The 23,475-nt window shown below is 47.7% G+C and overlaps 1 protein-coding gene across 1 annotated transcript in view; it reads left to right on the forward strand.

Annotated features, from left to right (window-relative positions):
• The window catches only part of SPECC1 (sperm antigen with calponin homology and coiled-coil domains 1), a 183,303-nt gene that overhangs the window by 2,171 nt on the left and 157,657 nt on the right, over positions 1-23,475 (forward strand). The window contains exons 2-3 of the mRNA XM_029611519.1: positions 20,499-20,667; positions 23,028-23,160. Coding sequence (XP_029467379.1) covers positions 20,542-20,667; positions 23,028-23,160 — 259 coding nt within the window. The 5' untranslated portion in view covers positions 20,499-20,541. The remainder of the gene's footprint in view (positions 1-20,498; positions 20,668-23,027; positions 23,161-23,475) is intronic.

The raw sequence follows: 23,475 nt of genomic DNA on the forward strand, positions 1-23,475 counted from the left end.
TGGGACGACTCTCAAGTTTTATAGACAGAAAGGGAGTGGAACTGCGGAGGGGGCAAAGAGCGGGACATGGCAAGGTATGACTGTCAGAGGGGGCGGAGCCGGGAACTCTCCCAAATACTTCCTCCTCCTTACCCCAGTGATCCTCCATCCCCAATCCTCACCAGTCATCTGTTGCCCATCAGAACTGATTTATTCCATTGACTCTGCTCCACTTTCTCAGATATCAGACAAAAGGGGGGGGGGGGGGGCAGAATGCTGTTCTAGGTTGTTCTATCATAAATTAGGCCCAGATAATAAATGCAAAATAGAGTTGAAGTAGCATTGAGCCTGGGCTCGGGCTCTGGCCCAGGTGTCGGAACCTGGCCTCTGGGTCGGATCTTAGCATCAGGCTGGGTCTGGGCTGAGGTTCTGGCGTTGCGACCCGACCTCAGGTCTGAGACCGGGCTCCAGGCCAGGCCGCGACCCCATGGCCTCCGCCTACGCAGGTCCGAGGCTTCGGCCTAGTCCTTGCCAGCGGATCTCCCCAGCATTTTTCCAGGAGGGTGGGAGGGAGGCTTCACTTTCATTGTTTGGCCTTTTTTTTTTTTTTAATTATTTGATTCATTTTTTTTCACACAAATGAAATGTCAAGCAATCCGGGAACCAAAATTCATGGGGGAAAAAAATCTCCCAAAGGCAAACAAAATAAGGAAAATGAATTTTTTCCCCCTGCGCAATTTTCCCCCGCGCATCCCTAATAGGGATTAGCCACTGCTTGTTGCCAGCATTAGTAGCGTGGGATCTATTTAATGTTTGGGTACTTACCAGGTACTTGTGACTTGGATTGGCCACTGTTGGAGACAGGATACTGGGCTTGATGAGCCCTTGGAATGACCCAATATGTCTTTTATGTTCTTAACATTCCTGCTTTTCCTCTTAAGTCTGAAAAGAAGTGACAGAACTGCGTTCTAGGCCAGTCCCCCAAAAATGAAGCCCTGACTCTAACTGCTCTGCAATAGGAGTCTTAAAATATTCCCTGCCCATTGCACTAGTTAACATTTCTATAGCGCTAGCAGCTCCTCCTCCCCTTGTTTCACATTCTACCTATTATCCATGTGAAATCTGCAGAGACCAGAAATCTGCTGCCCAGTGGCTTAACACTGAGTCCTTATGGTCCTTTCTTGACAGATTTCCTTATGTGTGACCTGATGCACACAAGGTGGCAGTGTTGTGAAGGCTGTAGAGAAAATCTGCTTTGGACCCCATAACATTTTTAAGCGCTGATTTAAAAAAAAAAATAAATAAATTCAGCCTGCAACCAGCCCCATGAGGATCCAGCATTTAATCTGTGTACATTATAGCAGGGATGGAAATCTATAACCATAAGAGCCCAGCGGAAGCCGTTCGTCTCTTTATTGGTTTAGCAAACTGCCTTTACTTTCTCATCTGTGCTTGTACAGTAGGAAAGTATCATTGCTCCTTCTCCCCCATGTAAGTTTTGGCAGCTATGTGGCTGCGTTTTTGGGAGTATTACATTGTAAGCATGCTGAGGCTGAGTTTGGATGTAAGGTGAAATCCAAATGTATTACAGGAGCACAGCATTTGAAGACAGTAAGAGTACAATCACAAATTGTGTTTTACATTTTGATATTAATTTAGTTGGTGCTTAAGTTGCTTTTTACCTGATTCGTACTAAGGGGTGTATGTGGGCTGTTAGGCAGGTGAGATATTTGCATTTATACAGAAAAATAATGAGAATGCTTCACCCCTTGCATGAGCGATGCAGGCAATAGAAAGCTTTCCTGCTATCCTGAAACTCTTCCAGACTCAGGTCCCCACCAGACTTCAGACATAACTTTTGCAATCACCTCAGCATAAGAAACTATAAAACAAACTTACACAGTTCACTTTCCTAGGGACTAGATCATTTCAATTGAGCTCATTCGGTCTTAAAGCAATTAATGTTTTTTTTTTGTCAATTAGATTTTTATTAACCATTGAAAACAGAAAACAAAACAGTAGACATATAAGCCAACTACAATGGTATTCAGTTTTACAACAATTCCGAAGTGTCAGGGCAGGGAAGTTGCATACAGAAAGCCATAAGTCAATAGGATCAATACTCAGTACGTCTGGACCAAGACCTGCATCCACGTATAGAAAGGCAGTGGAAGGAACAGGATCAGGGAGGCTACATTAAACCCAGGGAACAACTCCAACCCATATGCAGGAACCCCCAATAAACATCTAGCAAGATATCAAAATAGTGCTACGGGTGAATGGTCGCTCTCCACTTCCTGTACGGCTCCCACACAGCCCGATGTTTGGGCTGGTTCCTATGCTTTTGCGCAGTAAGCTTGTATAATTCCATCATTACATCCAGTTTCCGTGTTAGCAAGGATAGATCAGGTACCTGGCTACTTTTCCATTGGGAGGCCAACACACACCTGGCGGCTATTAAAATCTGTTGTGTTAGTAGCCATTCATAGGTATTACCAGCCACTGGTACATTAAGCAAAGCCTGTTCAGGGGACAAATCAACAGGGCGCAAAAAGATCTCCTGCAACACAGATTTCACTAGAGCCCAATATCGCTGCACTTTATCACACCGCCACCAGAGGTGAAAAAAGGTTCCACTCTCCCCACACCCCTTCCAACAGTTTGCTGACGACAATATTTTAGCCTTCCACAATTTATATGGAGTGTAATACCATCTGAGGAGCACCTTATACCCGTTCTCCTGAAGAGATGCGGAGATAGAACAACGTTTAGTGTTCTGAAAGATGACATCCCACTTGTCCTTACCCAAAGGGGCCCCAAGGTCACGCTCCCAGGCTAACATAAAGCCGGGCTTAGATTGGGCAGCCATATTAAGAGACTCATAAATTTGCGAAATCAATTTGGTTGCCTGATCAGCCTGGTCGCACCAATTCTCAAATTGGCTTTTCCCCTGAGAAAGGCCTTTGGTCACTATACCGGAGTGCAGAAAGTGTCTAAGTTGCAGGAATTGAAAAGCATCCCTGTCCTCCAACTGATATCTGCCCTGGAAAGTCGTAAATGGGAGAAACCCACCCGCTTCCCACAATTTACCGAATGTGAGAATATCCCGTTCTTTCCAATGTGCGTAACCACTAGAGTCCCACCCAGGAGTAAAATTCAGATTGTGGTATAGGGAGGAGCTCAAAAAATACTGCCTATCCCCAGTTAAAGTGGCTTTCCATTTGCCCCAAATCCGAAGCGTATTAGCCAAGAACGGAGTTTCAACACCCCCGGTCAACCAGGTGTCTTTCGGTTGCCACGTAGTAGCCCACAGCGGCATGGGTTCCAGCAGAGCCTGTTCGATATCCACCCACCTCTTTTTCTCCTTCCGTCGGTTCCAATCTATCACAGCCCGGAGTTGGGCGGCTACATAATAATACCCCAGATTAGGCACCCCTAATCCCCCCTGCAGCCTATGTCTATATAGGGTAGACCGTGCTATCCTTGGTGGTCTTCTCTTCCATATAAACGCAAACAACTTTTGCTGCCATTGTTTAAGAAGGGCATTTGGTATAGGCACTGGCAAGGTTTGGAATAAGTACAAGAACTTGGGCAAAACAGTCATTTTGATAGCGGCAATTCGTCCCACCCAAGACAACTGATGCCTTGTCCAACTGTCCAAATCCCGAAAAATTTTTGAAGCAAGTGGAGTGTAATTTAAGTGATAAAGATCCTCCAACTTATTACCAAGTTGAATACCCAAATACTTAATGCTGCGTTTAGCCCATTTAAAAGGGAATTGAGCTCGAAGACCCTGAGCAAGAGCCTCCGGCAAGGAAATATTAAGAATCTCCGATTTTGTTAAGTTGAGTTTAAAACCAGAGACCGCACTAAACTGGGCCAATACCGATACCACCTTCTCCAGAGATTCAGACGGTCGGGTTAAGGTAAACAGCACGTCGTCTGCAAATAATGATAACTTATAGTCTACCCCCCCTGCTGGAATACCGTGAATGGCTGCCGTATCTCGAATTTTAATCGCCAAGGGCTCCAAAAATAGAGCGAATAATAGCGGGGACATAGGGCAGCCTTGTCTGGTACCTCTCTCTATCCCGAAGGTCTCAGAATAGGTACCATTTACCTTGACACACGCCCTAGGGTTCTCGTATAACGCCCGTATCCAGCGAATAAAATTGGGTCCAAAGTGCATCCGCTCCAGTGTTTTAAACAAATATGGCCAATGGACCATATCGAAAGCCTTTTCGGCGTCTATGGACAAAAGGACAGTTGGAGAGTCAGTTTTCTTCGCCCACCAGATCAGATCCAAAATTTTCCGGACATTGTCCGCCGCCATACGGCCTGGGATAAAACCAGCCTGGTCTGGATGTATCAAATGAGATAGGACCAGGTTCAGCCGATTCGCCAAAACCTTAGCCAAAATTTTTAAATCTAGGTTGATCAGGGAGATGGGACGATAGGAACCACACTCTGTGGGGTCCCTACCGGGCTTGGCCAGAATTGTGATACCCGCAATGTTGGAACCCGGGTACAACGAGCCGCCCGCCCTCAAAGAGTTAAAAAGTTCCCTAAGTATGGGGGCAACCTCCGGGGCAAACGTTTTATAAAAATGAGCAGTAAACCCATCCAATCCCGGTGCTTTATTAACCTTAAGATCTTTAATAACCTGAAGCACCTCACACAATGCTATGTCACCTTCCAAGATATGGAATTCCAATTCAGAGACCTGTGGTAAATTAACCTGTTCTAAAAAATCCTCAATGTTCTCATTAGATATGGTAGTCTCCTTGGAGTAGAGCTCCCCATAAAAGCTCTGGAATCTCTCATGAATTGCTTTCGCAGACAATAAGAGAGACTTATCAACCCCCCGTATGCTAGTAATATGGGACTGCGCTATGCGATGCTTCAACTTCCGTGCAAGGAGTCTACCCGCCTTATCACCCCACTCAAAATATTGCTGCTTAACCATATTTAGTTTAACAGGGATATCCGCCAGAGTGAGCGTACAATATTGAGACCTAGCCGCATGTAATCGGCGAAGGACTGCAGCCGTAGGGTGCTGTTTATGCTGAGCCTCAAGCTGTGCGATTTCAGCTTGTAAACTCCGTATCTGAGAAATTTTAATTTTTTTCTTATGCGCCCCTTGTGAAATAAACTTCCCTCTCAGTACGGCCTTGAGACACTCCCAATATAAGGAAGGGGTAGCCAGCGCCTCCACGTTATGGATTCTATAGTTTTCTATTTCGTCCCTCACCGACTGACAGAATGGCAAATCATCAAGCAGAGTGTCATTTAGCTTCCAATATTTTTGACCCCCCTCAGGCCCAGAGATGGTAAAAGTTAGGTCCACCGGAGCATGATCAGACCAAGTAGTCTGGCCAATAGAAGCTTCCCGAACTGAAGAGGAAAAGGATCGATCTAAGAGGAAATAATCAATCCTAGAATAGGATTTGTGGGGAGGCGAGTAGAAAGTGTAATCCCTCTTGGTTGGATTTCGGGATCGCCAAATATCTAAAAGGTCCCACTTAGAAATGAAAGATTTAAGAGTTTTCCTGTCAGCCTTGGCCCCCAAACCTCCACCAGTAGAGTTGTCCAGAGGTGGATGAGCCGTCATGTTAAAATCCCCTGCAAGAATCCAAACCCCTGGGTCCTGTTGTGCCATAAAGTCATCTAACTGCGCCAGAAAGGGACCATAAGATACATGTGGAGCATACACATTTAGGAGGTTATACAAATTCCCACCGCAGTCCAACTGAACTAATACATATCTCCCCTCCGGATCAGCTTGAAATTTTTTTACCTGCCCTTGCAGATTGTTCCGCAGTAAAATGCTGACCCCAGTATATGTATGGGTTTTGGAAGCAGAAGCACTATAACAGTGCGGAAAGAGAGGCCACGGAAGCAGTCGTTCATATTTTCTGAGTAGGTGCGTCTCCTGCAAAAACAGGATATCCACCCCCGACCGCTGCATGTCCTCCCTGAGCAATTGACGCTTCCTCGGGATATTGAGGCCCTTAACATTTAGAGATCTTATGGTGAGAGAAGTCATGATACCATTAGGATAAGCCCACCACTACGGCCCTGCCACCCAGTTCCTGCAATCCCCCATCGTCTAGAAAACATAGAACTACCCATCCCTCTAGCGAGAATCCATGAGACAATATACAGGTAAGTTGATCCCCCGCACCATCCAGAATGTACACTTATCCCCCATTGACAATACCGAACACAATAACACTTCCCAACCGAGCACCCGGTCCCCACCCCCCCCTTCCCAAGATTGCCGTGAGTTACGGGCATATCTGCCTAGGCAGAAAAGGACAATAACACTCACGGAGCCAGCAACCCCCTTCCCCAGTGAAAACAGAACAGTTAAAGTCAACAATATAAACGGTGAAAACAATGAAAAGCACAGTGTGAGTCCAATGAGTCTCAGCAAAATAGTATTAAGAGCCACGTCATGCATATAATTGTTCTTACTGCTCCCAGTAATAGCGCCATTCTCCACGTGGTCTAGATGAAAATTCTCCAAGAGGCAAAATACCCCACCTCATCCATGACCGGTGGACTCGTTCTGCAGTTCTTGCCTCCGGAGTCGTCTCCCCCCTTTCGCCACCCGCTGCCACTTGGGGGTATCGGAGGTTGCAGGAGGCTGCTGTCGTTTCTGCGCCGGTAGGGCCCGCACCTCGTGGCCAGCTTCTTTCAAAATGGCCGCCACCTCTTCAATCGAGGTAGCTTTAGTAGTGGTGCCGTTGATGGTAACTGCCATGCCGCAAGGGAATAGCCACCGGTACCTTATCCCCTCCCTACGCATAAGAGCAGTAACATCTCTGAATTCCGCCCGATGTTTCAGGGTGAAGGGAGAAAGATCAGCAAACACGGAGACTTTATTATTTTGCCACTCCCAATCTTTCTGCTGCCGAGCTATTTTCCAAATCCGTTCCTTGATCGGGAACCGAGTGAAACAGACCACAATGTCCCGCGGCCTGTCCCCCAACTTTGGACCCAACGAGCGATGAGCTCTCTCGATATCGAGCTCTGGTAAAGAATCATTAGCCGTCCCCGATTCTTCTTTTTGGAGGAAGAATGTGCCGAGAGTTTTAATTATAGCTGCACAATCCGCGTAGTCCGCCGTCTCCGGTATACCTCGAAATCGGAGATTGTTTCTCCGACTCCGATTCTCGAGGTCTTCTAATTTATATTGCAGCTCCTGAACATCCTGAGTGAGCTGCTGTCCCCGATTTTGCAGACCCTCCATTTTTTCAGACTGGGCATCAAGACGGCAGTCAAACTCATCCACCCTCCGACCGATGTCGGAAATTTCTTCCTTAAGGTCCGCCATTTTCTCCAATAGCTCCTTTTTGTTCTCTTTCATATCTCTACGAAGATCCGCGAACCATTGGCGAAATTCGTCGCGCGTCGGGGCCCCCTGAGTGCCCGTTTCCACTGGCCCGAGATCTGCCTCTGTTTCAGCTGTGTCCGAGTCCGCCTCGCTACTAGGCTTCTCCAGCTCTGTAGGCCCCGACTCTCCGGAGTCCGCTTTAGAATAGGAATATTGGCGGAAGTCAATATTTTTCTTCTTTTGAGCCATCTCGGACCGTTATAGCTGCCCACTGGCTATAGCCAGAGCTATTGCAAGAAGTTTTAGCCAAGTTTCACCGTTTAATGCTAAGGGGATAAGAGGAGCTCAGGTTTTATGCGACCATCCGGCTCCGCTGCGCTAGCGCCCCCCCGGCAATTAATGTTTTAAATATGACTTCGTGTACCTCTCAGGGCTCCTTATTTTTTTATAATACCTATCTCTGTGGGCCTGAAGATATGCAGAAGACGTGAAATGTATTACAAGAAGTTAATAACGTCCTCTCCTATGGTAGTACTCTGTGAGGTACAGGGTTATTGAGCAGTTTACTTTATATTGCCTATAATATAAATTGCATATCATACAGTGCAATATGTGATACAGCGTGGTGCCCATCATAGGAAACGGGATGACAGTTATGTAGCATGTGGGTACAATATGCAGCCACTAGGGCCAGTGCTGCTGGCAGTGGGGGCCAGGACAGGGCTGGGGCTTCTATTAGGCAAACTAGGTGCTCACCCCACCTTGGCAGGGGTTGGGGGCAAAATATTAGTAGGAGCCCCAGCTAAGTCCATCCCGCTGGTGGTCAAAGAGTGTAGGAGCTGCCACCAGTAAGTAAGTCTAGGGGTGGCAGGCTGCAGCTTGCCTAGGGCCCTTGGCCTGGACAGGTGTCTTGGTTAAAATTCCAGGTTTTCTCTGAGAAAAATGTGGCCAGGGGTCCTGGGAGGACCTGATGCCAGGATCCCAACCTGAAGTCTGAAGAACAAATCACCCTAAAGCCTAGAAACCAGAAGAAGGGCTTCTGCAAGCAACAACTTTTTAAATTGTATTTCTTGGCTATGTTTCTGGAATCTTCCTAAGACCTGATACATTTTTTTTTTTCAAGTGTTGTAATACAGAAGGTTTTGAGGCCACCAGGGCTCCTAGATGTTACTCTTTATTTTAATAACAAAAAAAGGATGTTGAAGGTAACATTTCTGTCCATTGTGAGTTCTCTACGTTGGATGAGAGGCTGGGATGGGAATCTACCATGCCAGCTACGTGATAAACTGAGCTGCCCTGGATCCAATCAGATTGCCAGGGGACTTGTAATTTGGATACACAATAGTGTGTGTTGATTTCAGAAAGGAATTATGATTCTGTCACTCTCAGATCAATACAGTAAAAATCGCGGGAGAGCGATACAGTAAATAAATTTATTTAAATTAGGCCCAGCAGTAAAAAGAGGTGCTAGGGACACTAACGCGTCCCTAGCACCTCTTTTCGGACAGGAGCGGTGGCTGTCAGCGGGTTTGACAGCCAATGCTCAATTTTGCAGGCGTCTGTTCTCGAGCCCACTGACAGCCATGGGTTCAGAAACCGGACACCGGCAAAATTGAGCATCTGGTTTTCAACCCGCAAGCTGCGGGCCTATTTCAATTTTTTTTTTTTTTAACTTTTTTAAACTTTCAGGACCTCCGACTTAATATCGCCATGATATTAAGTTGGAGGGTGCACAGAAAAGCAGTTTTTACTGCTTTTCTGTGCACTTTCCCGGTGCCCGGAGAAATTCTGAAAGTAAAATGTGTGGCTTGGCTGCACATTTTACTTTCTGAATCGCGCAGGAATACCTAATAGGGCCATCAACATGCATTTGCATGTTGCGGGTGCTGTTAGGTTCAGGGGGGTTGGACGCGCATTTTGGATGCGCTATTACCCCTTACTGAATAATGGGTAAAACTAGCGTGTTGAAAACGCGCGTCCAAATGCCGGCTAACCTACAGTGCGCTCCGATGGAGCGCACTGTACTGTATCGGCCTGTCAGTGAGGAGGATCTCTGGAATAGAGATCTGCTCTCTGTCCAGTCCCGCAGAGCTCTCCTTCCCTGTGTGAGGGTGGGTGGTGGTGGCTGCCAGCTCGGCCACAGAACATCTGAAAGTGATTTCCTCCCAGCACACAGGGTGGGGGAACCCTGTGAGCTGCCTTTACCCATGCTCTTCCTGGGAAAGACTGGGGGGGTCGAGGGGGGAGGGGAGGGGTTCTGGAACTCATATAAAGAGTTCTTCCACAGGTTCGTTTCATAACCCGAAATGAACAAGGACTGCCTAGAAACATTTTCAGAGTCGTCACCTCAAGACGTGAGAACCTGGATTGAGAACGTTTACGGGTGGGGGTAATTTTCATGGGTTAGACTCCAGATCCACGATCCACCTTCTCCTCCTTCCCTGAATTCGATGAACTGAACTAGCGCAGAAGCACTTTTTTTTTCCCCCCCTAGATTAGACTGATAGAGGCAGATGAAACCTGAGAAATTTATTTTTCTGGAGCCTTAAGTCTAAGGTCCCCTTTTTCCCGGAATTGTGCTTCTAGGTGGTAATCCTACCCTTCCTAACAATAAAGTGTGGATATTTAAGGGATTGCATTATTTCTACCACGGGACAATGAAGGAAAGGCAGATGTGACCTACAATCAAACAGAATGCGTTCTGCACGCAGAATCTTCACGCATTAGGTGCTGTGCAAGGAAAGGTTTTCTAATGACAGGGACAGGACTTGAAGAAAATGGCCCTGGCTTGAGCCAAGAGCACAGCTCTAGGTATAAAAAAAAGGCAGATGCAACTGGGGCTCACTTACTGTTTCTTTTTCCCTCATTTGTGGCCTCTTATTCCCACCCCAAAAAACATTATACTTGTTGTGACCAGAAGTGCCCTGGTAATGGAACAGAGTCCAGTATTTCATTGTGCACTGGCCAGGTCGAGGCTTGCAGCTTGGTTACTAGTTTAGAATTTAATTTAAGCATTTTAATTCTGCCATTCCCGGTGGATTACATAATGAACCGTTCTTCCATTTTCAGGGACCGCATTGATGCATACTGTGCACTCCCTGTACCCTGTGCCTTGCCTAATATCACTCCTTCACCAAATAACAGAGAAGAGATGGCAAATGACTTTTTATTTCTGTCCTGTGATTTTAAATCCAACGCTAAAGTAGCATCCAAAATCTCCCAGTCCTCCAAAAAGGAACAAGCAGCTGCCCGGCGTTTTACTGCTCCAGTGCATCTTGGGACTTGTAGTCCTGTCATTCTCCTTAAAGGAGCAGGATTGTGGGCTGAAGGATTTTTATAGCCATTGGCTGTAATCCTTTTCCCTCAAACTGAATATAGTGAGTCCGAGAGACCATGTCCCTTCTAAGCACTGATGTGAATGTGTTGTGGGGGATAGGCTTAAGCTTAGTGGGTTTTTAAAGTGCCTTAGCATTTCTTGTAACACTGCATGGCAACATGGAGAGAGGGGGGCCTTGTGCAGACTTTGCTCGCCCCCTCTCAGCCTTTGCCACTTTGAGTTGCTGCCCGGGATCGCCTTTGTTTGTACTCCACAGTTCAGCAGATTACAGCTGTCAGGGTGAATAATAGGAGCTATAAAGCTGCTAATCAAGGCTGCACTCCTGCTAGAAGTATATTAAATGCTGCATAATAATTACCCCATTTTTTTTTTCATAAAGGTATGAATATAAAGTGAACCAATTAGAAATTAACCTCATCTTCTGTGCCTTGTGACAGAAAAAGCAACCCTCCAGAGCCATTAACCTCCAGATCCTTTTTAATTGGTAAGATGCAGAGTGTCCTGTTAAGCTTACGTAAGCATCAGCACAGTCCTGGTATGAAAAGATTCTGGCTTGAGGCCAAAGGTCAAGCCCATCAGTTCTGGAAACTGTGTTAAATGTAGTGGCTGTTAACCCAGTCAGTCGCCCTTCGGGATATCCACAATGAATATGCATGAGAGAGATGCTCTGCCTCCGTTGTATGCAAATCTATCAGATGCATATTCATTGTGGGGATCCTGAAACCCCAGCGGCCTGGTGCTGCTGCTGCCCTGCCCTGCCGTTTGTACCCAGTGCCTCCACGGGGTTATCCTATTGCATTCTGCTTTTCTCAGGTAAATTGGAACTACAGTGCTGGACTGCGGGTACCGCCAGGGGTGGTTCAGCCATCGAGCCACGATGCAGATTTCTTGCACGAGATGCTGTTCACATTTCTAACGCAGTAACTCTGCTACTTGTGCCTCTGTCTGGAGAAGTTGGCGGGGGTGGGCTTGTGCCTCTCTGGCAGCCACGGGATGGATGCAATTGATTTTGCAGCATTGTGAGATAAATCCAAAGGCTTCCAATTGTCTGCAACATCTGCAAAAACGTTTTTAACCTTTCCATCAAATCACTCAGCGACTGTACAATAATTCCAGATGTTCCTCCAGGACTGGAAAGCGCTTTCTGTCTGCTGCTGATTTTCTTTTAAAGGCATGTAAAACCCCCCTTGATGGGGACTTCTGGTCGCTGTCATGAGTTGCACAGGAAAACAGTCTAAAGATTAGTCCTTCTGACTTCCTCCTTCCTGAAGTATTTGTGCAGATGAATGGCAAGGCATTCCAAATCTGATAAAAAGTCGGAACCTGTTTTGCTATTAAAGTGGGTAACAAATCCCTTTTTATGTTTGTAGTCTGACTTTTCAGCTTTACTCCTTCATCTGCACAGAGAGGGTTGTGGCTGTTGCTTATCAAATACTTGCAGAATTTGATGGTTCAAATATTTCACGCAGTAGTTCATTACCTTTCATTCTCTCTTCCCCTTGCTGACCCTCTATTTCCCCTCTTGCATCTTTTTGTAGAATTACCCATTTGATCTGGTGGTGGTTTTTGTATGCTTGTGCGTGATTGCAGAGGGAAGTTCTGTGTGTGTGTGTGTGTGTGTGTGTGTGGCTGAGAGAGAATGTGGCTTATATATGTGTTGTTTGTTGCTAGTGCCCATTCAGTGCATGCAATCACTATCATGATAACCCCCCAGCTCACCTCAAACAGCTTCCAATCCACAGCTCCCATTGCTGACTCTCAAACTGCTGCCACCCAGCACTGCTGTTAGATGTAAGGGTCTCTACCTCCGCTGCTCCTACAACCTTTTATCTTCCACTATATAACCCAACTTGACCACTGGTTCCGCTGCAAACCATTGGCATGGACCAAGTCCACAGCCCGTAAGCTGTCCCTTCCCCCCACTGTGGCCCCCACAAGGGACGCATGGCCCACAACTCTTTTGACTCCCACCAGTGCAGCCTGTTACTGCTGTGGCCACTGCCGCCTAACGCGTGGTTCCACCCCCTTTCACTGACAACTGCAAGTTTCTTCTGCCACTGCAGTGACCTTGACCTTGACCAGAGGAGGGGAGCAGCAGGTGGCAGACCTTCTGCCATGCTTTTGTGCTGTTGGGGGGGTGGAAGGAAGTGCTCGAAGTGGCATCTGCTGCTTCCTGCAGCCGAGGTGCCACACTGGGCCATGCAAAAGAGCTGGCCTGGTAACCTTAATTCCTGAGGAAGCCGCCTACTGCCGTACAGACGCTGACACTAGCTGATGGACACATCAACCAGTCAGGGAAACGGCTCTGGTGCAGGAGCAGCCAAATCATCTTGTATTGCTTGACAGGGCAGAGAGTTTTGGAAGGCAGACACCTTCCAGTTGCCAGGATATCCACAAGAAATATGCATGACACATTTCCATATTACTCTAAATCAAAATAGGTCTCTTGGCTGTTTTTGAGAGCCAGACCTAGTCGTCCTTAACTCAAGGAGAAGTTTTGAGAGTGAAAGTTACTGTGTTTGGCTTTTTACATTTAATGTATTATTATTATTATTGTTTTACAATCAGGCTGATGCAATATTGGCTTGCGTAAAATGGGCGCTCATGATTGAGCACCCGCTCTCCTAACGCATGCCCAGCCACCTCTCCTGGGCACACGATGCATTATTTAAATGAGGGGTCACGCTAAAAAGGACACGCTAGGGATAAATTGTGAATCCCTAGCGTGTCCATGGCATCGGGTGATTAAGAGAAGTGGCTGTGTGCCGGTTAGGAAAATGGACGTTCAATTAATGGGGATGATACTAAGTAGCAGGAACCGCTGAAAAGCAGTGTTTCAGATGGCTTGGAGTGCGTAAAGACTTAAGTTTTCTGTGTTAAAACATGCTTATTGGGTGCACGGTGATTTCTTGCATCAGGGGGTAATAGGCAATAGCCTCATTTACATGCATTTACATGTGTTGTGCGACCAAACCAGCACGTAGCTAATAGCGCTGGTTTGGTCACACTAGGGTCTCGCTAATCCCCTTATTGCGCGTCCAAGAGCTCATTAGCCTGTGCGCTAGGCTCAGCGCACGATAATAGCATCGGCCCGAATGTGAGAGAACTGGAAGCCAAATAAAGCCAGACAGCCACAGGCCAACAGAAGGCAGGAAGGATGCAGACACCTGATCTGTCTTTTCAATCCATAATCGATTGAGTTCTAAATTGCTATCTTTGAGCAGCGCTAATAGCCTTTGGTGTGGATTCTGCAATCTGCAATGGGATTGGCCTGTTGATTTGACTCTGGGCTTGGACCATGGCAGACAGCTAGAGTCCCTGCACCCTTGCCGGAGCATTGATGGTGAGGGTCCATACACAACGCCACAAGTATGGGCCTCTTCCCATGACGCTCACGGTATCCTGTGGCTGGTTAAGTCTGAGTCGCGCACTGAATGCAGGAAATAGCAAAACCTTGAGAGTGAAAATCAGCTGCAAGTCCCAGAAAGGGTAGAGCCTGCAGGCAGCCAGTGGATTCGGCTGAATGGAGAGTTTTAAGGTGCACAAGTACAGAAAATGCAGATCAAAATCTCACACAGGAATGCTAGGGAGGGGTGAACTTAAACCTAAAGGTGACAGCACAGCGGACTATGGATGGTTCAGAGCCAGCAAAGGAAAAAAAAAAACGGTAAAACAAGCAAATGCAGCTTGAATAAGGAGAACTGACGGCGGTTCCACACCTCGTCACTGGGTGTGATGTGCTGATCTCCTCGCTGTTAGACACTAAAAAATATCAGACAATGTGAAAGTCTAGCACAATAGTGAATAAGGATTGTTGGAAAGCATCTGGGGAAACCTCATATAGTGCCTTGGGTGGGCTACTGGTGTCAATGTCAGATCGGCCGGATGCAGCAGACCCTGATCGCGCACCACTCAAGGAGTCTCGATCTTGGGCGCATCATTGACCATTTCGAATCAAGTATCCATGACAGTGCCGATGTTAATGTTTAAAGTGCCAACATCATGCTTACAAGTGTTTTCCTGACGAAGAACTGATTTTCGAATTATTGCAATGTCTGGATTGAGACACAGATAGTATGGAGACATTTCATCTGTGATTTTGGCACCATCGCAGTGAGCTCAACATACTGGTAAAACACACCATTGTATACCAGCATATCCACCTTAGTGGACTTAAACCTGATTTCATTGATAGCTTTTCAAATCGTGGAAGCATCATAAGCTCTGGGGTAACCAATAATTATAACATATCCATCATCCACAATTGTGGGGTTGGTGTATCAGTAGCTTTCACAGGCACCAGGAGCCCACCCAAGGCACTATCAGGCCGATAAGGTACAGTGCGCACTGTTAACCCGCAATTGGACACGCGTTTTCGACGCGCTAGCTTTACTCCTTATTCAGTAAGGGGTAATAGCGCGTCGAAAATGCGCATCCAAGCCTCCCGAACCTAATAGCACCCGCAACATGCAAATGCATGTTGATGGCCCTATTAGTTATTCCCGCGTGATTCAGTAAGTAAAATGTGCAGCCAAGCCGCACATTTTACTTTCAGAAATTAGCGCCTACCTAAAGGTAGGCGTTAATTTCTGCCGGCACCAGGGAAGTGCACAGAAAAGCAGTAAAAACTGCTTTTCTGTGCACCTTCCGACTTAACATCATGGCGATATTAAGTCGGAGGTCCCGAAAGTTTAAAAAAAAAATTGAAATAGGCCCATGGCTCACAGGTTGAAAACCGGACGCTCAATTTTGCTGGCGTCTGGTTTCCGAGCCCGTGGCTGTCAACGGGTTCAAGAACAGATGCCGGCAAAATTGAGCATCGGCTGTCAAACCCGCTGACAGCCGCCGCTCCTGTCCAAAAAGAGGCGCTAGGGATGCGCTAGTTTCCCTAGCGCCTCTTTTTACCGCTGGCCCTAATTTAAATAAATTAAATTACTGTATTGCGCGCACAGGAGAGTGTCCTGTGCGCGCGCTGCGCCCGCTCTCCTGCGATTCTTACTGTATCGGCCCGTATATGTTTCCCCAGATGCTTTCCAACAATCCTTATTCACTATTATGCTAGACTTTCACATTATCTGATCTCCTCACTGTAGCAGAAAAAACTCTGAGATACCGACCCTGACCGAATTGTAGATGACTTGATCGTCCCATTCCAACCGATGCGAAAAAATGGAATAAAAAGACAGCTTTGCTGACAGAAGTGTTAGCACCAAGTGATTACTCTGTATAATGTATGGTGAAAGAAGATGCAATCGGAGACAAAGAAAATATGGCAGAAAGATAGCAAAATAGTCCCAATTATTGGGTGCCAGCAGCCTGATTACAAAGCACGTGAAGGCTCCCAGCCTACGATGCACCCTCTCGCTCCAGGAGAAGGCGCTCTTTGGCACAGGGATGGTTTCCAGCAATCCCCAGATTGGGCATGGGGTTGGTTTCTCTCAAGGTATGGGCAAAACAAACCCATTTAGAAACAGTGCCCCAGAGAGCGCTAGCTCCCACAGTCTCTCGCGTTCGTATTCTCCCATAGTCTAGCAATCCTCTTTCAGCCACACATGCTTTCTGCAAACTTTGCTTAGGCTCTCTCCTAACCTGGTGATAGGACCATGGTCTCAGAGGGCTGGGAGAGTCATCCCTACGCTAAACCTGGCACTGAGCACCTGAGCGATCAGGAAACGTGTGTGTGTGTGTGTGTGTGTATATATATGTGTGTGTATATATATGTGTGTGTGTGTGTATGTGTGTGTGTGTGTGTGTGTGTGTGTGTGTGTATGTATGTGTGTATGTGTGTGTGTGTGTGTGTGTGTGTGTGTGTGGGTAAAACAGACGCTCAGCTCCAGCCATCCTCCTTCCAAGTCTCAAAGGAGTTGCATTCCTTACTCCTGCTTTTTTCCCATCATTATATTTTTTTTTTGTCTGCCTTCCACTCCATTCTGATGTGAAAGAATCACTCTCAGGGCCCCTAACAAGATTTTTTTTGGGAGGTAAATTCTGCTGAAATACAAATCTCCTAACGAGAGGTGAGGGTGCGGGCAAGAGTGAAGGCTTAAAGCATGATGTTGGTTATGTTGCCCCATTTACATTTGCATTTTATATGTGTTTGAATAAAGCTGTCGTGGCCGCTTCAGTCACTGAAGAAAGGAACGAAAGAAGCTTCTCTAGGACATGGAACAGTGTGGTTATTTGGAAGGAAGCAGCCGGGAGGCATTGTCTGGCATGCCCGGGTTATGTCTTGCCAGTAAACTGGTTAATTCTCAGGAGGAAGTGCTGCGTGGACCTTCCTCTAAATACAAGACTCTGAAATAGAAAAAGCTGGCTGGGGGGTGGACTCCCTCTGACCCTGAGCTGGGAGTGCCTATATTCCCATGTACTGCTGAGAGATGATGTCCCCACTCAGCTCTGTGATTACAACCTAGAGGCCTTTGGGTGCTCTGCCACAACCAGTTTCAACTCTTTGCTTTAACAGCTAAGGAAGTAAAGTATAATTTATAGGTTCAAGCACATTACTACCCACTGCTTGTGTTTATATCTTAGAGGGCTCAGAGATCTCTCGGGTTGCAGTGATGTGCCTGTATATTGGGGAGGGGGATACTGGGGCCAGGAGATCTCTCTGTATGTAGGACGTGCCTGAATATTGGGAGGGGGGATACTGGGGCCAGGAGATCTCTCTGTGTGCAGGACGTGCCTGTATATTAGAGGGGGGATACTGAGGTGGGGACATCTCTCTGTATGTAGGACATGCCTGTATATTGGGAGGGGGATACTGGGGCTGGGAGATCTCTGTGTGCAGGACGTGCCTGTATATTGGGGGGGGATACTGAGGTGGGGAGATCTCTGTATGTAGGACGTGCCTGTATATTGGGGGGGGATACTGAGGTGGGGAGATCTCTGTGTGCAGGACGTGCCTGTATATTGGGAGGGGGGGGGGGATACTGGGGCCGGGAGATCTCTCTGTGTGCAGGACGTGCCTGTATATTAGAGGGGGGATACTGGGGCCGGGAGATCTCTCTGTGTATGTAGGACGTGCCCGTATATTGGGAGGGGGGATACTGGGGCCGGGAGATCTCTCTCTGTATGTAGGACGTGCCTGTATATTGGGGGGGGATACTGAGGTGGGGAGATCTCTGTGTGCAGGACGTGCCTGTATATTGGGAGGGGGGGGATACTGGGGCCGGGAGATCTCTGTATGTAGGACGTGCCTGTATATTGGGGGGGGGGGGATACTGGGGCTGGGAGATCTCTCTGTGCAGGACGTGCCTGTATATTGGGGAGGGGGGGGATACTGGGGCTGGGAGATTTCTCCGGTTGCAGTGATGTCTGTATACCGGGGTAGTTGTAATAGTGTCAGCTGCTTCCCTGCATGAATCATTACACAAGCAGTTAGTTCTCTGGCCTCTGAGATGTGGTTTCCTCTCAGAGAAGCAGAAAATCTCCAAGTTAGTAGTTCTGGCTCCCACATGCTGTCAGCCCAGAGAGAACGGCAGTTCCCCTTTTAAGTCAGGCAGAAAAGCCCCGAAGATTTCTCTGTAAGTATTTGTTTAAGCTGATTTATGGAGGCAATCTGAGCAGTAAGGTGGAGGTGATCCAGGGCTGTGAGAGGACTGGATTTCAGGATCAGCCGGGCTGTAGCTCTGACCTGGGGCAGATCAGCTCTTTTCTTTCAGTGAAGCCGAGTGCTGCAGCTCGGGTCGGCCAGGGAGTTCCCCCATCCCAACCTGTTCTCTCTCCACCAAGGGACGCCTCAGGATTACAATCCCAAATCTCTGGGCTCTGGCTGCGAGAAGCGGAGTGGCTCCTGCTGCTGCTTCCCTGGTATGAGATGGTAGTGTCCCAGCTGGTAGGAATTAGACCCTGGGTAGTGCCATCAGAAGAGGCGTTGGGGGGAGGAGGTGGCGGCTGATTGTAGGGCAGCACAGGCGCATCTCAGAGAATCAGCAGTGCTGGGAAAGGAACTGCAGGGAAATTTGAATGCGGTTTTGGTGACATGCTGGAGGACTGTGGCACTTAAAGGGCGTAGCAGGGACTGAGGGATTTAAAAATAGCACAGAACCCCTTGGTGTGTTTAGGTTAGAGCTCTGGGACGTTGTAACATCTGTGCACATCTGGCCAGCAGTCCTTCTGCCACTGGCTGGGGGGGGGGGGGGTGTCAGTGCCCTGGTACCACTAGAGCAAGTGCTTCTCTCCCACTTCAGGCCTGCGGTGCCTTTCACAGCTGCTCTGTGTTGGATGTGGGACCCTCTCCTGGCCCCTGCCCTGCCAGTGCCTGAATGAATTGCATTGTAGGGCTGCACCTGCATGCTGACGGCTGCCTGGATTAAAAAAAAACAAAACATTTGGAAGCCACAGAAACGTGGGCGCTGAGCACTGAAGGCGTTCCCTGCCGTCCTCTGAATTAAGATTCCCATAAGTACTGGCAGGGGCTGGTAGGGGAGAGTGCCGCTAGATTTGGGACGGGCCAATTCAAAGCTGCCTCCCGCCCCGGGTCAGCGGGGACAGGCTGAAGATGTGGTTGAAGATGGTTCAGTTCTTTAACGTGTTGTGTGGTTGACCGAAGGCTCCTATCATCAATAAACCGTGGTGGTGCTGGTGGTGGTGGTGGTGGGGGTGGCTGGGGCTGTGTCTGTGGGTGCCCCGGCAGCCAGCTCTCCTTCCTCGTCCCGCTGTCTGGTGTGAGTGACAGGAGAACCCGACCCAAGGCAGCATCCCAGAGCAGTCCCGGAGCCGGGTTTTCAGGGTCCACCGCAAGTTCTGCAGGCGAGAGATGTGCAGGCACTGGATCTCATGGGTATCCTGAAAACCAGACCGGGTGGGGAGGGCACCACCGACCTAGGGTGCTACAGTTTACAGAGGAGAGGGAGAGTGCGGGCAACAGGGAAGACCAAATACCTGCCAGGAAGCTGAAAAGATGAGCGTAAGGATCGAGGGCAAAGCCAAGGATGCAAAGGCAGCAGGCCCAGGGGGGGCTGGAGTCCAGGTGTGGAGAGGCTGAAAAGGGGCTTCCTCTCGCTCGGCTGCTTTTTACTGCCGCCGTACGACTCCCTGTGCCCACCAGAGCAGAAGAGCAGCATCTCATGGTTTGCGCAGTCCCTGCTAACACGGTAGCTGTCGCACTGTTTGGCATCAAAGGAATACCTCGGTGCCAGATCAATAACGTGGTTTTCATGGGAAGCATCAGCTACACCTGAACCTCAGGCTGTGTCCGCATGTTACAGGCCAAGGAGGGGAAATGTCAGATTCACCAGTTTTGTGGCTGAGAAAAGTGGCAGCTGGTTGATAGCAGGGACACATCCTGAAGACTGTCCACGCCGGGCTGGTCTGGATGCTGGGACAGGTCCCTTTCTCAGGGCAAGGTGGTGCTCAATCTAAAACCAGGCTGCTGCCAAAATCCTGTTTTAGTTAATCCCATTGACATTTAAAGCAAACGAAATCACCAGGATTCCTCTTTCCTTTATTGTTCAGGCAATGTCGCTGTTTAAACATTTTCAAAGCTTGTTTCGCCTCGCTGTGGCCACTGTTACGAAGCCAGGTGAAGCAGGGTGCTACTGTGCTGATCATCAACAGAACCCCTCGTGCAGACCTTGCACTGCTGCATGGCTCGGGGGGGGGGGGGGGGGGGGAGATTTAAAAAAAAAAAAGGGATGCTTCCAAAGTTAACACTGGCTAATTTTTATTCCAAAAACTGAGAGAGAAAGATAGGAAATAAATGATGTTAAGATGCCACATAAAGGAGATTTATTATTCCAGGAACCCAGAGATGGGGGGCGAAGAGATTTTGAAGAGTGCAGCAGCACTGGCGCTAGGAGCAGTGCTTGTTCTCCTCCTCCCAGTAATATTGTCTCTTTCCAGGTGCAGGCCCCTAGGCCGAGAGCTGGGCTGAGCTCTGGAGAGAATGAGGGGTGCAGCCAGAGCTGGGACCCTGGAGCTTGAACGCGGGAGGCCCCTCCGCACGGCCGCCTCTGGGATGAAGACTTCCAGGTCCTCCAGTTCCTTGACCTTTGAGTCTCGGCTCAGCAAGGTGAGACCCTGGGCTCGGTGCCAGACAGCAGTGTAACCGGCTGACCCCCCCCCAGGGAACCCCCAGCTCTGGCCCTTTATGTTGAGAACTTCCCAGATTGCTGACTTGGAGCCAGATTTTAGCCCGACTCTCTTCCTTTTGAAGTCTGGTCCTGATTTTCCTTCTTTTTTTGTTTAACAGTAAAATGCAGCATTTTGGAACATAACACAGTGTGCAGGCACCAGGTTGCCATGGGAGGCAAACACTTGCCCTTCCTGGTAGTCTGAGCGAGCCAGCATTGTCCAGAGATCATTTGTGCTTTTATTTCTCAATGATTTAATCAATCGAATGACAGCTTGTAGTTTGTAGATTGACGGACTATAAGCGCTCTTGCTTGTGTTAGTTGTGGTGCGAGAATATAATTTAGGACAGAACAGAATAAGAAAATGATGATATCAGATTGCCCGCAGTGCTTGAGATCTCCCATTCTCTGGCTGTTGTCAGAAAAGCAGTGATGTTGTGATTGTTGTAAAAGAAAATCATTCAGATCTCTTCATGAGAAACAGCTGGGAGAGAGCGGATTGCTCTAAAGATAGCTTGTTCTGTCTAGCACAGGAGATTACATCAGTTTTGTTTTTCAAATTGTACATTTATTTATATTTCACAAATATTTGAAAACTGAATTCATGTCGACATGATGCAATATAATCAAATATAAGAAAACCATCAAATCCACGTCCACTAAAATGAAGGAGGTGAGGAAGGAGGGTAGGAGAAAGCATAATAGGGAACATTCCTTGTAACTAAGAAAAATGAGGACTCCAAAATATGAGTGTCACCTTCCCATCGAGGGTTAAAAGGGGGGACCAGGAAAGACAAGGCCATAGCAAAAAAAAAAAAAGTAATTCTTTCTCTGCTTCAGAGGGTGCTGGGGAGATGATGCCTATGCCAGAAAAATTCTTTGAGGGGGGTTTGATTCAGGGGAACTAAATCAAGTCACGGTGTAATAGAGCAAACTGACAAGCCTACAGGCCGATGCAATATAGTGCGCTTGGCCAAGTGCACCGCTTAACACGCGTCCAAAACCCCCTATGCAATAAGGGGATTAGCTCGTCCAAAATGCACATCCTAACCAGCGCTTAGCCAATAGCACAAATCACATGTAAAATTCATGTTGATGAGGCTAGTAGCTATTACCCCTGATGCAAAAAAAAAAAAATGTGCGCCCGATGCAGAAGAAGAGATAGCTAAGAGGGGACATGATGGAGGTCTACAAAATCATGAGTGAGATAGAACAAGTAAATAGGGGACTGTTATTTACTCTTCCTTTTCCAATAGTACTCGAATGAGGGTGCGCTCCATGAAGCTTATAGGTAGCACACTTAAAACAAATCGGAGAAAGAATGTTTTCACTCTGCGCACAATTAAACTCTGGAATATGTTGCTGGCAGATGCGGTGAAAGCAGCTAATATAGCTCCTGGAGGAGTCCAGAAACCATTGTTAGCCATATAGACTTGGTAAAGACACTGTTTATCCCAATTATGAGCAAGAGGGACTTGTGACCTGGTTTAGAGACGGGATGCTGGGTTCGATGGACCTTTTAATCCAGCCTGGCTCTTCTTATGCTCTTAGATAACACCAATATGCTGTCTAAGTATCTATCTGCGGGAGCCGGGGATGATTCTCTTCAAACCCTTTCTAATTGGTTGAAACAGACTCCCTGGTATTTCAAGCTACTTTCAGAGGAAAGTTTTAAGAAAAAAATCCACACCAATGAGAGCAGCCTGCTGACTCCTTCAGAAAGGCCGCACGTCTTTTCTGAGGATCCCATGAGAATTCCAGAAACACAGGAGTTTTGTTTTTCCCTAAAGAAAGCAATATCTTTATGTTTAAAGGATAATCTAGGCATCCAATTCCTATCGGACTCGAGAAAAGGATGCCTCGAGAGTAGATCTGGAAACTTCAGTCTGCTCAGTGTGAACCAGTGAAAGGTCCTGGTACCCTCGCCACCCCTTCTGCTTTTCATACATGGCCTCCCACCCAGGAACACGTAGTCCTTCAGAAAAATCTTTCTGGTTTCGCCAGTCCCCTGACAGCAAATTGTTTTTGCTAGTTATTTTTCCCTAAACTGCTCAGTTACCTTTGGGCAACTCCTTCCCCATTGGTGACTGCATTTGAGAAATGCTGAGCTGGCAGGAACTCTAGAATTGATCACTGGCACATGAGTTTATTTAGATTTGCCCCTCCAATTATCTGTTCTGTGTTCCTGTATTTTTAAGTTGGAGTTGGGTGCCTTTTCTTAGGGCAAGGGGTGGTAATGGAGCTCTGAACTGCCTGTCTGATCCCTTCATGCTCACCTTTTTTTTGTTTTTTTTGACAGCTGAAACGAGCCAGCAGTGATGATCTACTGAGCAAATCCAGGGGAATACCTGCCCCTGCCTCCCGGCTGAAGAAGACAGTCACCACAGGCGCGATCTCTGAGCTGGCCGAGAGCCGGCTGAAGGCTGGCGCAGGTGAGTGGTCAGATGAGTCCTTAGCCTCAGAGCTGTCGCCCTGCATGCGAGGCTCTCCCCTCACTGGAAGGCGTGGTGGTGTGCAAGACTTGCGCTGGCCTCAGCGAGTGCAGCGTCTGAAAATGCAGACTGTATTATTATAAGAAATGCCATTCTGGGTCAGGCCAAGGTCTATCGAGCCCAGCATCCTAACCCCCCAACCCCAGCAGTGGCCAGTTCAGATCTCTAAGGAGTGTCCAGCAGGTCCCAAAAAGTAGATGTTTCTTCTTGTTGATTTCCAGTGATAGTGTGGCTTTCACAAGTCTACTTAGTTAA

Source organism: Rhinatrema bivittatum, chromosome 8 (genome assembly GCF_901001135.1).
Source record: "Rhinatrema bivittatum chromosome 8, aRhiBiv1.1, whole genome shotgun sequence".
Lineage (NCBI taxonomy): Eukaryota > Metazoa > Chordata > Amphibia > Gymnophiona > Rhinatrematidae > Rhinatrema > Rhinatrema bivittatum.